At 32.9% G+C, this 14218-nt stretch overlaps 3 protein-coding genes and 1 non-coding gene across 4 annotated transcripts; 2 read left to right on the top strand and 2 right to left on the bottom strand.

Annotated features, from left to right (window-relative positions):
* The first annotated feature begins 774 nt into the window (after positions 1–774).
* Positions 775–5084, top strand: LOC112792512 (cysteine-rich receptor-like protein kinase 43). Its single transcript, XM_025835778.3, has 6 exons — positions 775–1299; positions 1423–1562; positions 1893–2103; positions 3220–3454; positions 3626–3776; positions 4420–5084. The coding sequence occupies exons 1-6, from the start codon at positions 1221–1223 to the stop codon at positions 4858–4860; spliced, it is 1257 nt and encodes a 418-aa protein (XP_025691563.1). The 5' UTR covers positions 775–1220; the 3' UTR covers positions 4861–5084.
* A 385-nt stretch (positions 5085–5469) lies between these two features.
* On the top strand, positions 5470–7814 carry LOC112792513 (uncharacterized). Its single transcript, XM_025835779.2, has 4 exons — positions 5470–5894; positions 5981–6376; positions 6705–7119; positions 7207–7814. The coding sequence occupies exons 1-4, from the start codon at positions 5681–5683 to the stop codon at positions 7409–7411; spliced, it is 1230 nt and encodes a 409-aa protein (XP_025691564.1). The 5' UTR covers positions 5470–5680; the 3' UTR covers positions 7412–7814.
* Positions 7815–8802: 988 nt separating this feature from the next.
* TRNAL-CAG (transfer RNA leucine (anticodon CAG)) lies at positions 8803–8883 on the bottom strand. The gene has a single exon. It is a non-coding gene; the product is annotated as a tRNA-Leu (tRNA).
* Positions 8884–9478: 595 nt separating this feature from the next.
* On the bottom strand, positions 9479–11580 carry LOC112792510 (reticulon-like protein B9). Its single transcript, XM_025835777.3, has 5 exons — positions 11427–11580; positions 11021–11201; positions 10199–10340; positions 10042–10111; positions 9479–9944 (listed from the first exon to the last, which is right to left on the bottom strand). The coding sequence occupies exons 1-5, from the start codon at positions 11530–11532 to the stop codon at positions 9775–9777; spliced, it is 669 nt and encodes a 222-aa protein (XP_025691562.1). The 5' UTR covers positions 11533–11580; the 3' UTR covers positions 9479–9774.
* Positions 11581–14218: the final 2638 nt, after the last annotated feature.

Here is a 14218-nt window from a genome sequence, read left to right as displayed (position 1 = left end):
TCACAATCATTAAATAATTTTGATGTAAAAACTAAAAAATTTATGTATATTTATTAAGAAATTTCAGTATATTTTTATTCTGATAAGTTCTGCATAATTTAAAACTTTTCATTTTTTTCTTTCTCAGTTTTTGCTATTGTTTCTTCTTTTTTATCGTTATCTTTTTTTTTTCTTATTCATCTTTTTTTTCTTAAGTTTCTTCTTACTTTACTCTCTTAACAAGAATAATAAAAATAAAAAATTAAATTAAGAAGAAGAAAAAATACATAATATTGCAAAATTTTTAGAAAGAGGATAAATTTTTATTCATTCAACTAAAAAAAGAAAGAAATAATGAAAATAAAATGAAGAAAAAATACAGCATTAAAAAAGATATTTTTGTACTTTTGTAATAAAATTTTAGTGTAAAAACTAAAAAATTTATGTGTATTTATTAACAAATTTTGATGTATTTATATTCTGATAAGTTTTGTATAATTTAAAATTCTTTTTTTTCTCGTCTTCTTCTTTTATTTTTTTAATTATTTTTGTTTCATTTTTTTAAGAGAAATAAAAAAATACAGTAATAACAACAACAAAAAAAAAATGACAATAAAAAAAAACATATAAAAAAAATATAAAAAAATATTCGCGTAAGTAAAACGTGCTTGTACACACTGCATGTAATAAAAATAATTTTTATTAGATTTAAACTAAATTAAATTTAATTGCAAAAAAGACTTGGGCACATAGCAGGAGTGAATAAATAGTGTAATGTATATGGTTTGATATCCTACAGAAATGTTTTAGCATCCCTCTCCCTTTCCATAGAGAAAATGAAACTTTTGGTTGATATTTGATTTTGACTTTTCTTTCTCAATAATCAATATGAAGAGAGAGTCAAGGAGGCGTCACCTAGTCAATATGAACACACACGCTTCTGTTCTGTGTTCTCTCTTCTCCATTCTCCATACATATTTATGTTCCGTTTCTTTCTCTAAAAACCAAACTAATAAGTAATAACTAAGACCCCAAAAATGAAAAAGAAAACTAATAACTAAGAAGTAATAACAACTCAGGTTTCGTATTCATCATTTCATATCTCTCTTCCCTTCTTTTATATTCTCAAGCTCCCGCTTCATCTCCATTTCCTCACAAACCCAATTTCCTGTTCACAAAAAAGATTGCAACTTTGCTTCCTTTGTTTCATGGGCTCATCTTTCGAATCATAGAATTCCGTCATGGACAAGGATAAGGACAAGTCGTCCCACAGTTTTCTTCATAATCTCATCAAACACATTAAATTGGGTTCCAATAAAGGTATTCCAACTAAATCCCAACCTCTTTTTTTCCCCATTGATCTGAATTGTATCTTCTTCTTGATGTGCTCTCGTCTGATTATAATAGGGTTGTGTTCCTCTTCTGTGTTGTTTTTTTTATCAGAGCGAAGCAATGAAGCTGAAATAAAGCAAATGGCTGCGCAGGAGCAGAAGGTCTTTTCCTATGAAACGTTAGTTGCAGCTACCAAGAATTTCAGTGCTCTGAATAAGCTTGGTGAGGGAGGCTTTGGACCCGTTTATAAGGTGAGCCATAATCACCAATTTTGTTAGTGTTTTTTGTGTTTGGTTGCAAGGGAAAATGGATGAGAGAATACTGAGAAAGCTTTCAATTGGTTGAAGTAAAGGTACATGTTTTCTGATCATGAATTCAGGAATAGGCTCTCCAATTTTGGAATTTTCACAAAGAATCACTTCTGATCCCTAGAATTTCTCATTTTCCCCCTTTTTTGGGAAGCCCCGCATAAAAAAGGTGGTTCCTTTTTGTTTTGCACGGTAAAGAATGAACATATAAAATCTAAGAACTATTCTAAATAATATGTTTTTTATTTTTCATCAAACTTTCATCACTTGCAGGGGAAGCTGAGTGATGGGAGAGAGGTTGCAGTAAAAAAGCTATCACGCACTTCAAATCAAGGGAAGAAAGAGTTCATGAATGAGGCAAAATTATTGGCTCGTGTCCAGCACCGGAATGTGGTGAATTTGTTGGGCTATTGTGCCCATGGCGGAGAGAAGCTTCTTGTCTATGAGTATGTTCCTCATGAGAGTCTTGACAAGCTTCTGTTCAGTAAGTACTTCCCCCTTTCATTATTACCAATCCTTATTCTCTTCAATGAAATCACATGGAAGGAAGAACACCATTCATATTTTCCTAAGAGGATCTATGTAGTTAGGATTGCTTGTGGAACATGTTTTCTGTTTTTGTTACTTGTTGGGTACACAATACTAATAAAATAAGCGTTTCAGATTAATTTGGTTTTTATAATTGATAGTCTGAACTAAGATAATTGGTGGTTTTTATTCAACCCAAAATTTCATTTTCTTCAGCTGACTTTGGAATGCAAGTTTCCATATTTACCCTTTTTCCTTTAAAAGTTTCAAACCAATTTTGCTTATAATAAGCTGTTCCATCTTCTTCCCCTCCATTTTTTTAATGCAGAGGTCCTGACTTTTCAGCTATACCAACAACGTGGACGATTAAAATGTAAAATTAGTTTTCTATTGTGATAGTGACTGCACTTAGGACTGACTTTGATATCAAATAAATAAACTTCATCCTTAAATTGGCTTGTGTAGTCAAAGAGATTGTTCCAACTTCCAAAACTCCTCCTTAGCAAAGCCATGACGAATCCTTAATTATCTTTGATGAAACTTCCTAATCATCTTCTCTTTTCCTTTTCAATGATGGTGCTTAACCATTTATGGCTTCCCATTATAAGAAGGACAAAGTGAAACTTCCCAAACCCAAAAGCTTTCTAGTTTCTAGCATTCTTTTTGGGGTGGAAAAGCCATTCAAGACTCAAGGCAAAATAAATAAGTTGTGGGGTCAATCCTTTCTCATTTTTCTCTCTCTCAAACCAACACAATGCATTTATAATTATATTGTCTACGTATTTGCAAACTGTTTTGGGATAGGAATAGAAAAATATTAGAAAATGTCTATATTCCAATATATTATTTCATTTTTTACTCACTAACAAATTAAGACGTGGTGTAGATTGAGACAGATCTTGTTTCACTGTATTTATATTTCGTGTTATGAGACACTTATCAACAAAGAAAAAGAAAACATAATTTTGATTCATTAATCAGATCAATATTGTGAGAAGCATTTTTGTATGTTGTTGACTTGCTTCAAGAGAAAAGATGAAGATAAGAAATTGAATTGAATGAATGAATGCAGAGGTGCACAAGAGGGGGGAGCTAGATTGGAAAAGGAGGCTGGGGATAATAACAGGAGTGGCAAAGGGGCTGCTTTATCTTCACGAAGACTGTCACCATTGCATCATCCACCGCGACATCAAGGCCAGTAACATCTTGCTCGATGACAAATGGCAGCCGAAGATCGCAGACTTTGGCATGGCCCGTCTCTTCCCCGAAGATCAGAGCCAGGTCAATACTCGTGTCGCTGGAACCAAGTAAGTCTAACCACAACTCTTTTGTCCCTTGTACATCAACACCATATTGAAGTCAAATATCAAAACTAGTACTATGACTAAGTATGCATATATTTTTCTCCTAAGGTTATAGAACATAATTAGATGTTTGTGTTTTGGTAGAGTCATAATAATTTGGTGATCATATCACAGTGGTTATATGGCACCGGAGTATGTAATGCATGGACAGCTGTCCGCCAAGGCTGACGTATTTAGCTATGGAGTGTTGGTGTTGGAGTTGATCAGTGGCCAACGAAACTCTAACTTTAATTTGGATGTGGATGCACAGAATCTACTTGATTGGGTAACTAACAATTGATGCCTCATTCTCCTTCACTTATATTTTCTCACGGTTTAGGTATTGTGTATCCTTTTCTTAATCACCAAACTATATAAAACAATAATAATCAATAAACACATGTAGGCGTTTCTTGACTTTTCAATAAATGGTTTTGGAGTTATTTAGTTACTTTAAAACTATTTAATTAATTCAATAACATTGATTCGGGGATTGACTGATAACCCCATCACATCTTTTCTAAAAAGAATTTAAACCAAACCCCAACGCCACAAACTGCTCCCTTACCTCATGGATACATAATCTGATTCCATCTAGAATCGTTGATAATAAAGCTACTTTACTCATAAATACTACAGTTAAGATTGACATTAAATAAATATTATATTAAACTACAGAATATTGGGAGTAAAGGGGGGGGGGGGGGAATCGCAGCTCTGCTATGATGTATTATCTCATTCTAGAAAACATGAAAGAAAAAGAAGTTATGATCGATTGGTTGCAAGGGTACCCCAAGAGAAAGGAAATAGTGACTACTACATGCTAAATTCACAAATTTATTTCAGTCACAAAGCAGTAAGGATATCTAAAAATGAATTAAAATTTGCATAACAACTCTAAATGCTGTCTATTTTGTGTCTGGTTCTAGGCATACAAGCTGTACAAGAAGGGGAGGAACTTGGAAATGGTGGATTCCGTGTTAGCATCCACAATGGAAGCAGAACAAGTAGCAATGTGCATTCAGCTTGGTCTGCTGTGTACTCAGGGTGACCCAAAGCTCCGACCCGACATGAGGCGCGTTGTGGTAATGCTGTCTAGGAAGCCAGGCCACATGGAAGAACCTACCAGACCGGGTGTGCCTGGTTCCAGATACAGGAGACGACCCAGGCAGCATACTGGATTGTCCTCCGCCACTCCTGGTACCTCCGGTGCCTCGGATTCTCAGACTTCTGATTCAAGTAGCAACACAACCAGTGTTACTGCTACTAGTGCTACTACTCCAACTGCAACTAGAACTAGAACAAGAACAAACTCGGGAGTTGCGGAATCATCGGACTCAAGAGGGAAACGACCAATGGAGGAGGGTTAGACTAATTTTGTTCTTTATGGTGTCATTGGGGTCAATCATGATTTTGTTATTCATTTTGTAAAATATGAGTTGGTGATATGATTAAGCAAGCAGTTAGAATGTAAATATTAAGAGGGTTAGGATAACTGGATAAGGATAGGTTGAATTGAAATATTCATATCTTATTCTTTTATATATATTAAAATGAGGAAATTAGTTTATCTCATTTTCATTGCCACAACAAACTGATACATACCATAGTTTCTACTGTTTTGGAGGAGAGGGGGTCATGATCTTGTTCTCGATATGTTTCTGTTTTCACTAATAACAAGTGCCGTGCACCTTAATGGCTGCTGAAAATATCGAACTAAACATCAAAATATAGTTGGCTAGTTGGTATATGCCCTTTAATGGCTGCTGAAACATCAAATAATGCAACATTCATGTTATTTTTGTATATAAATAACTTCTTGTCTTGTGGATGTGTCATTTAATCCAACAAATTAAACATGACGAAGCAAGCTATCTCTAGCTTATAGTCAAAGTTATCGTCATATTTTATGGTTTTAACTGATGACGCTTTGACCTTGGTAATAGTTATATTAGAGGCACTGACAATAAAGTAAAGTTGGTTTGCTAACTAATTGTACATCAAATAGTAAAAGAAATTGCTATCTCAAATCAATTTTGATTTAAGTCTATGCAATAATATTTCCTTGAAAATAAATAAATAAATAAATAAATTCTTAACAAATTAAATTAAAACAAAAAGAAGAAGAAGAAAAGAGGAAGACATCAGTGCCATCAGCTCAACAGTGAAAGTGAAACCCTAGACACCGCCATGAGACGCACCCTTCTCCGAAGTGCTTCCTTCTTCTCTCGCAACCTTCTGCTCCGGCCCCCTCCTCCTTCTTCTTCCTCCACGACCTCACTCCCCTCTCCTTTCGCCGCCGCAACCCACTCCCGACTCAGGCTCTTCTCCTCCGACACCAACGACTCCTCCAATGAAACCAAAAACGACGCCGCCCTCGATATCAAGGACGTGAGCAACAAAGGTACACAAAACCCCCTTTCAATCATTTCCCTCTCTAAATCCACCAAATGAATCTGTATATTTATGCATTCTTTTCGGTTCTGGCAGAGCTGAAAGAGTTGATGGTGAGTTACTTCAAGGGCGATAACCAGGTTCTTCCGTCCATCATGGAGGCAATCATGCTGCGGAAGCTCTCCGGGAAGCACGAGGACACCGACGACGAGCTCATGGACAGCCTTCGTATGGAGCCCATCGATGACGTCGATGACAAGGATTTCGAGGACGATTTCGAGGACCTAGTGGAGACTGATGAGGAGATCGATGACCTCTACAATGCTAGGGATATCGTCATGAAGAGGATGGTCAAGGATGAGTTCTTCAACATGGACGAGAAGAAGTGGGATGAGATCGTTGAGGATGGGGTCAAGCATGGCATCCTTAGGGACACCAAGGAGTGTGAAGAGATTCTCGAGGATATGCTCAGCTGGGACAAACTTCTCCCCGGTATGCCGCCGATTCTTGTTTAGAAATTGTACTGATTAATACATGATTCATTCTCTCTAGTGCTCTAAAAATGATTAGTTTAGTGTGCAGTGTTAATTACATTCAGGGCTATTATAAATAGGTTGGTAATAAGTAATAACTTCAATGTGCAATGTGAAAGGCAATAATTCTGTAGGCACCAATTCTTATCTTCTTGCTTGTGCCTTTTCTGTTATTATCTTTGCATTTTTTGAGTTAAAATTTAGTTTTCAAATTCTACATTGGGTGACTTATGTTTGCTGACTATGCTGCTTTTTCATTTCTCGTTTTGGTGTGAAATTTCATATAGATGAGATAAAAAAGAAGGTGGAAATAAAATTTAATGAGCTTGGGGACATGTGTGAGAGAGGAGAGCTGGAACCCGAAGCAGCTTATGAACAGTTTAAGAAGTTTGAGGATGAGATGGTTGCTGAGTACATGAAGATAATGGAAACACAGGAGGCCCAGTCTTGCGATGGTACAGCTGTCCCAGACAAGAAAAAGGATTTAGATGACCCACCTGGCGAAGGCCCGATTCTCCGGTGGCAGACACGGGTAGTCTTTGCACCTGGTGGTGATGCTTGGCATCCAAAGAACAGGAAAGTGAAACTATCTGTAACTGTGAAGGAGCTCGGACTCTCAAAGTACCAGTTTCGCCGGCTGAGAGAATTGGTAGGGAAACGATATCATCCAGGAAAAGACGAGCTTACAATTACCAGCGAGAGGTAAAGTGTTATACCTATAATTTTCATTCATAGACTATTTCGTTCAATTTTCTGATTTGTGTTTGGAATCCTTTCTGTATTTTGAAGGTTTGAACATCGGGAAGAAAACAGAAAGGACTGCTTAAGAACTCTTCTCAATCTCATTGAGGAGGCTGGCAAAGCTAACAAACTGGTGGATGATGCACGGGCTTCATACGTGAAGGGAAGGCTCCAAGCCAATCCTGCTTTCATGGAGAGGTTGCGAGCAAAGTCGATCAAGAGATTGCAAGAATCTAATCAGGTGCCTGCTTGAGGTTCTTCAGGTCTGATGTACGAATTTCGGACCCACCTTTCACCCGCCTTAATTTGTCACTGCTCCCATTCTACTTCTGTGATTATGATCTTTCCTTTTTACACCGGAGTTATATTGTGAGCCAAAGTTGCGGCAATAGCCTTTTCCGCATGGTGGGCTGAGGTTGTAACATTTGATTCTCCGAGTACGCCATAACGGTAGGAGATTCAGTGCACTGAGCTGTTCTTTAGTCGTATCTTTGATATTTAGAGATAGGCATCGCCGATAATTTACCTTTAGCAGGTGTTGTATGCTAAGTAATTGATTTTTATCATGCTTCAAAGTTTTGTTTGCTTTTTCACCAATAAAATGTTTTTATGTGTAAATAAATACAACTGACGGTCACTTGGATACTGACTAAAAATTACTTTGTAGCTGTTCAATTATTTGAATTGCACAATGAATACCTAAACTAAAAGTGTTGCTCGAAAAGAAGATATGGCAAAGATTATTAGTGCTAGCTTTGTTTCTGTAGAAGCCGTTGGGACATTGATTGGTGGTTGCCGAAGCGCAATGGATAGTCAATACGAAGGCTAAATGCAAACAGAATTTGACTTTGTTTACCTTTAAACGTCTTTTTCTACGGTTTAGATCCGATCAAGTTACTTGGAATTCAAGTGCACCAAACCTTTGATTAGGGAACATGAATAAATAATGAATGAATAAAAAACAGCAGCAGCAGGTGACCAATTTTTTACCGTTCCGTTCAAGGCGCTCAATATTGCAATAATATTTTATTTTTTGAAAAAGCACCTGTGATATATAATCGCCACCGCTTATGGCTTCGGATTACATAGTAACTGAGCAATCATTTGAGTTCGTGTCTATTACTTGGGATGGCCGATATTGACCTAAACATCACTGACTCATTTTGAACGAAGTCCCTAATCTGAATCTCCATGTTGAATTTTTTTTAATGCACTCTTCCAAAAGCAGTTGGTGTGAAATGTGGAAATAGGGAGCATAAACTAAGACAAACGAAGCATTATTTGCTGAGAAGCATGAAGGTAAGCCTGCCAATGGTAACCTTTGTTCATATTCTAGCATGCGCTCTCCACATCAGCAACCATGTTGGAGATGCGTGGTTAACCTGGTTGAGTTTCTGTTAGTTGTTGAATGTTGTGTGATTGTGTCTGTTTCGCGTGAGGCCATGATACACAATGTATAGTTGTATGTTCTGACAAAAGCAGGATTATGGAATGGGATGTTTCCGGAGCATTCTTTATGTTTTGACATTGATTCAGGTGATATTTTTTATGACGTTAAACCAAATTGTGTATGAAGCCAAAACAAGAGTACAGTCGTAGGCTTTAGATGTATGGATATTAAAAACATAATAAGTAAAAATACATTGTCAAGAATGGGATTCAAACCCATGCCCTTTCGGACCAGTACCTGAAACTGGCGCCTTAGACCAACTCGGCCATCTTGACCTGTATCATGATTCTGGCAACTTTTATTAATTAACTTCATGTATTATAATTTTTTTTTTCTTGTTAATTGTTATCATAACTTGGAATGGGTGTTTGGACCATAAATGCCAAAAGCTCTTCATATTTCCCTACACAGTGGTATCAGCAGTATACACCAAGATTAATTTCTTCATTTCTTGGAAACCCCCCACCACAAAAATGATATTAATTTAACTCAGCATTTATATATAGTCAGATAACTACTTTGGACAAAAGAAGGAAAAAAAAAAAAAAACAAAGCACATTGTTAGCTTGACTTATAGGTTTGACGCATTGCACTGACACGTAACACCCTTCAATATTGGTACAAAAGTTGGGCCTAAAATGTGTCTCTATTATACAGTGGATTAGCATAATAATTGAAGGAGTTTTTGTTCTAGAAAAAGTATAAATGTGATTACTGGACCTTACTGCTCCATTGTTCTCGTCATGAAATTAAAAATTATGGTAGTGGAAACTAATTAGTATGGCTTGCCGTTTCTCACACACAAATCATGTGATGCGAGTCTAAATGGTTAATACTTTAATTCCAGCTAGAGTTTAAAATTGGCACACATGTTTTAATTGACACTTTCATAAATAAGCTTAACCAACAAAGACATTTATTTTTGTACTTGGGGAAGCGGCAACTAGTTTAATGTTTTTCACTTTAATTGGAGACTTAAATAAATGAGGACTAAATATGGTTATTGTTGGTTGATCTTGGAAACTGCGACAGTGTTGTGATCCTAGTCCCTTATATTATTCTTAAGGGAATTTCTATATACATATATGGATATATACCAACACTTGACATGAGAATGATGATAATATTTTTTCATCCAGTTTATAAAGTATGGTCGGATTGTAATTTTATTTGATCTTCTTTTCCTTGACCGGTCCTCTGGGAATTTTGTTCAGATATGTCTTCTGAAACCTTCTATATTTCCTCCTAATATCTATCAAGATATGTTCAGCCAAATTCCTAATTTCTTCCTCATATCTATCATATACAATTGGCAGTGTTTGGATGCAGATAGAACCTTGTGATCATAAACATGAAAAGACAAAAATTAATGCACTTATCTGCAGTATCAAATATCTTGACAAAGAAACAAAGTGTAGGAGTTGAGTTCTAACCAATGTATAGCAGATTGATAAAGCTGAAGTAGTTTCCAATTTCTGATAATATATAGAGGGAGATGATAATCTGAAAATTTTTATTTACAAGTTAGATATTTAATTTGGTTTTGGTTAAGAATTCAAGTGCATAGATGGATAATCATTATTAGCATACTAGAAGAAACCGTGGTAGGTCTGTTCCACATGAAATGTGGAAGAGCACTTGTAATAGCTGGTAAAATCTTCTCTGCAAATTGAAAGCTAGATCTTCAAAGAAAGAATCTTTCAAAATAGTTTCCGGAATCTTGGGACCATTCCTGTGTATCACCACGTGCCAGATATATAATTTTTTTAACATATTAATTTTTAAATTATTTGGAGACATTATATAAAAGTAATGCTCTATAACTATAACTAGTGAAATTAATGAAGATAAATTTATTGTTGAGTAATAAAGTAGTCCTCAAATTTACAGTTTTCACTATAGCTCTTTAAATTTAAAATTAATTTATACTAGTCTCTGAAATTTATTTTTAGAACTATATTGGTTCTTAAATCTTTTCTAGTACTGAATTAATGAACTAAGTGTTGAGTTGGCTTTAACTTGTCACATTTGGACATAGGACTAAATAGCGTCATTTTGTTTTGTCACTTAAGGCAAAAGCGAAAAGAGGAAAAAGAGTTTATATAATGTGTAAATCATTATATCTCCATTCTCCAAAACAACCTCGCTTTTGCCTTAGTTAAGAACTATAACGAAAAATATCATTTAGCCATGGGTCTAGTGTGACAAGTCAAAACTAGCTCAGCATTTTGTTTATTGATTTAACGTCGGAAAGAGTCTAAGAATTGATATTGATGCCTGAAGCTGGATCTCATAATCATCAATATAGCGAATTTTGAATATAAAAGACTAAAATAATAAAAGTTGTAAATCTTAAGAACCACTATAAGAATTTAGTCTAATATATACTATGACTCAAGTCAAAATGGTTACCATTTAAAGATATCAGCAACCGTGGACCATATGTAGAGTACTAGCATTGTGGTGATGGAAATGTGAGAAATAAGTGTCACGAAATTGTACTCAACAACCTCAAACAGAAACCAAATAGCTGTAATCCCAACCAAAATTGCAGCCGACACATTTCTATCTTTCCATAATAACACATCTGCCACTGCAAATTCAGCAACCAAATAATATAATCAATTCATTCAACTACAAGAAATAATTAGAAAAAAAGATTAATTACTTTTCCATCTCACATGACACAGGTGAAAACAGTAAAACACACATGGCTTTGTAATATTTTATTATCAATTATGAAGAGTGTACTTTTTTATCCCTTTCCTTTTGTTTCTTATTATTATATTCTCCAACATGAATCAAAAGTAACAAGTACCTTTTCCTCCTCCAAGAACTTCATGTATTGATTTTCCATGGGGAAAGATCTTTGTCTGTGTTGTGATAATTTCATTATCAGAATCAGAGGATGTATTGTGCGCCATATTTTCTTGTTAGAAAGAAGATATTGCTCTATTGTGCTGCCGTTGTTATTTTATACTATTCTGATGGCATGCACATTAGTAAGTAATTATTCTATTCTCGTTATTGAAGGAAGGTATGAATTAGGTTTGAGGTTAAACTTGGATACCTTGAATCTTAGATGAGACTACTACTTTGGCATGCAATTCTTATTGATGGATTTGTCATGTAATCCATGCCAAGTATATACTACTGTATATATATATTATTAGTTTATTACAATCCAATGCTATTTAATTAATTTTTTTAAAAAAATATGAAAAAATGATTGGATAAGAGCATGTTTGGAAAACAGGAAAAAAAAAAAAAGACAGACTTGCTCAAAAAACAACTTATAAGCAAAAATATTGTTTTTGAATTATAATAATTTTTTTTACCAAGTTAATCACAATTATCACATATCAAATAATATAAATAAATATTTTATACATATTTTTGTAATTATATCATTTAAAAATAATTTCTTTTTTTTTCATACATTCCAAATAAAATGATTGATTGTCACATATAAAACAAGAATTATTTAAATAAGTTTAATTTATTTATCCTATATATGTTACTAACCGCCACTCTTTAATTTCTTTTTTACAGTATTTCTTTTTTTTTTCTTTTTTTTTTTTGTTACTGATCAGGGTATATGAATCCAGCTTGTTTAGAAAGGGTGAAGAGAAAAAAGATAAGAGAGAAAGGTGTTGTGTTTGTTGGCTCAGCTTATGAATACTTCTTGTGAATAAACTAAATCAATGAATATTCTAACTTCTAAAGACATTCCATTACTAATGTAATATAGAATCTTAAAACATTTACCGGGACTTGGTTAAAATCTTAAAATATATGTGTATAGTATAGAGTCTTAATTTTAATTATTTAAATGTAAAGTATAGAGTCATAATTTTTTAAAATATAAGTGAAATTATGTGTCTGTTGTACATAAATTTATCATCATTATTATTTATTAGAATAATTATTTTAGAAAAAGTAAGAAGAATAAAACTATTATTTTGGGCTTTAAAATGTTATTTTGAAAAAATATTTCTAAAAAAATATATCATATTTTCATCCTCATAAAATCAATATTCGCTATATAAAATTCACCAAAAATAGAGATAAAATAAAAAAATAATTTTAGAGATAAGATTTTACATAAATAAAATTGTTATATCACTCAAATTTGATAATTTTAGATAAGCTAATTTTTTTAGGGGGATAATGTCAAAAAAAAAATTCTTAGAAAATTGGAATTATCCTCTTTAGTCTTTTGTATGCATTTTTTAAATAATGTTCTAAATATTACAAATAAACTAATGTTATAAATTTTTTGTATAAAATTTTTTGATAACTAAAATTATAATAGAGGAATTTTGAGTTTTATAATTAGTTATATAACATAATTTATATAGCTATTAAAACAAATATAATAAATTTTATAATAAATTACATTAGTAATATATAATGAAAACTAATTAGATCAATCTATACTTATATATATTGAAGTATTTGCTTATATAAGTAGTATTTTTAACATGTGAGGAGCACATACTCTTTTAATTTGCTCTATTAGGTTTTTCAAAACATAATTTTTGTACCGTCTAAATCAATATTTGATTTTGTCAATTCTTTTTTTTTAATTTTTTTATTTTTTTCTTTATTTTTTTTTAATTTGTCATAAAAATTCTTTCATAAAATTATGCAGTTTAAAAAGATCTCTAACAATTCATAATCTTAATCTTAAAAGAATGTGTTAATCTCACTCCTCCAATATAAATGAAACCCTAATTTCTCAGCAGCCCATCGAAGTCCCACTCTTTCGGCTACTGACTGGAAATTTTTATCACCTTCCATTAATTTCATGTTTCTAATATGGATGTTAAAAAAATGGTATATGCTATAGTGTTTATATACACTTACCTAACTTATTAAAAGAAGAAAAAATTAATATTTAAATTAAAAATATAAAAATAAATAATTTTTTAATATTTAAAACTTACTAAAAAAATAATTTCGGCAATTTAAGCACCAAAGTTAAAGACATCGGAGAATTGGCCTAAAAAATTTTACAATTTCATTACTAAGTTACCTAGGTCAAAGTGTTCTTCTTGTAAGCTCATTCTTATCACCTGTTGAAGACTCATTAGAAGTTATATCTTAGCCACCACATGTCCACATCTATCAGATTCAATTGGCCATCGTAGAAGTCACCCCACAAAGTATTTGTTTAAGTAAAATATTTGGTAAAATATACCAAAAAAAAGTGTTATTTTATCTTAATATTGTTGAATATCAACTAATTTTACAACTTAAAATTTCATCTTAAAAATTCAAAATCTATAAAAAAAATTATAATATATAAATTATTTAATCTATAATGTAAATCATATAAGAATAAAATAATATTTTAATAAATAAAAATAAATAATATGATAATTTTTCTTAGAAAATAAATAAATAATGATATTAAATTCATTATTAATTAGGAAATAATGTTAGTTAATGTCATTAGATGAGAAAGGATAATAAGAAAAATAAATTTAAAATTCTATAGAAATTATAACTCGACAAAAGGTGACAATATACGTTTGGATTTGGATCCTCTAAAGTTTGAATTTCACTTTAGAGAGTAAAGTATGATCTTCTACCCTTGAATAATTT

The sequence above is a fragment of the Arachis hypogaea genome, chromosome 13, assembly GCF_003086295.3.
Source record: "Arachis hypogaea cultivar Tifrunner chromosome 13, arahy.Tifrunner.gnm2.J5K5, whole genome shotgun sequence".
Taxonomy (NCBI): domain Eukaryota; kingdom Viridiplantae; phylum Streptophyta; class Magnoliopsida; order Fabales; family Fabaceae; genus Arachis; species Arachis hypogaea.
This window is presented reverse-complemented; position numbering and strand designations above follow the sequence as displayed.

What these genes read in the sequence shown, in the direction of transcription:
- LOC112792512 (XM_025835778.3), top strand. Translation starts at nt 1,221, where the DNA reads ATGGACAAGGATAAGGACAAGTCGTCCCACAGTTTTCTTCATAATCTC. An exon ending in TAAATTGGGTTCCAATAAAG is followed by an intron (nt 1,300 to 1,422) that starts GTATTCCAACTA and finishes TTTTTTTATCAG; the next exon opens with AGCGAAGCAATGAAGCTGAA. An exon ending in GCTTTGGACCCGTTTATAAG is followed by an intron (nt 1,563 to 1,892) that starts GTGAGCCATAAT and finishes CATCACTTGCAG; the next exon opens with GGGAAGCTGAGTGATGGGAG.
- LOC112792513 (XM_025835779.2), top strand. Translation starts at nt 5,681, where the DNA reads ATGAGACGCACCCTTCTCCGAAGTGCTTCCTTCTTCTCTCGCAACCTT. An exon ending in CAAGGACGTGAGCAACAAAG is followed by an intron (nt 5,895 to 5,980) that starts GTACACAAAACC and finishes CGGTTCTGGCAG; the next exon opens with AGCTGAAAGAGTTGATGGTG. An exon ending in CTGGGACAAACTTCTCCCCG is followed by an intron (nt 6,377 to 6,704) that starts GTATGCCGCCGA and finishes AATTTCATATAG; the next exon opens with ATGAGATAAAAAAGAAGGTG.
- LOC112792510 (XM_025835777.3), bottom strand. Translation starts at nt 11,532, where the DNA reads ATGGCGCACAATACATCCTCTGATTCTGATAATGAAATTATCACAACA. An exon ending in ACCTACCACGGTTTCTTCTA is followed by an intron (nt 10,112 to 10,198) that starts GTATGCTAATAA and finishes AAAAATTTTCAG; the next exon opens with ATTATCATCTCCCTCTATAT. An exon ending in TATCAATCTGCTATACATTG is followed by an intron (nt 9,945 to 10,041) that starts GTTAGAACTCAA and finishes TATGATCACAAG; the next exon opens with GTTCTATCTGCATCCAAACA.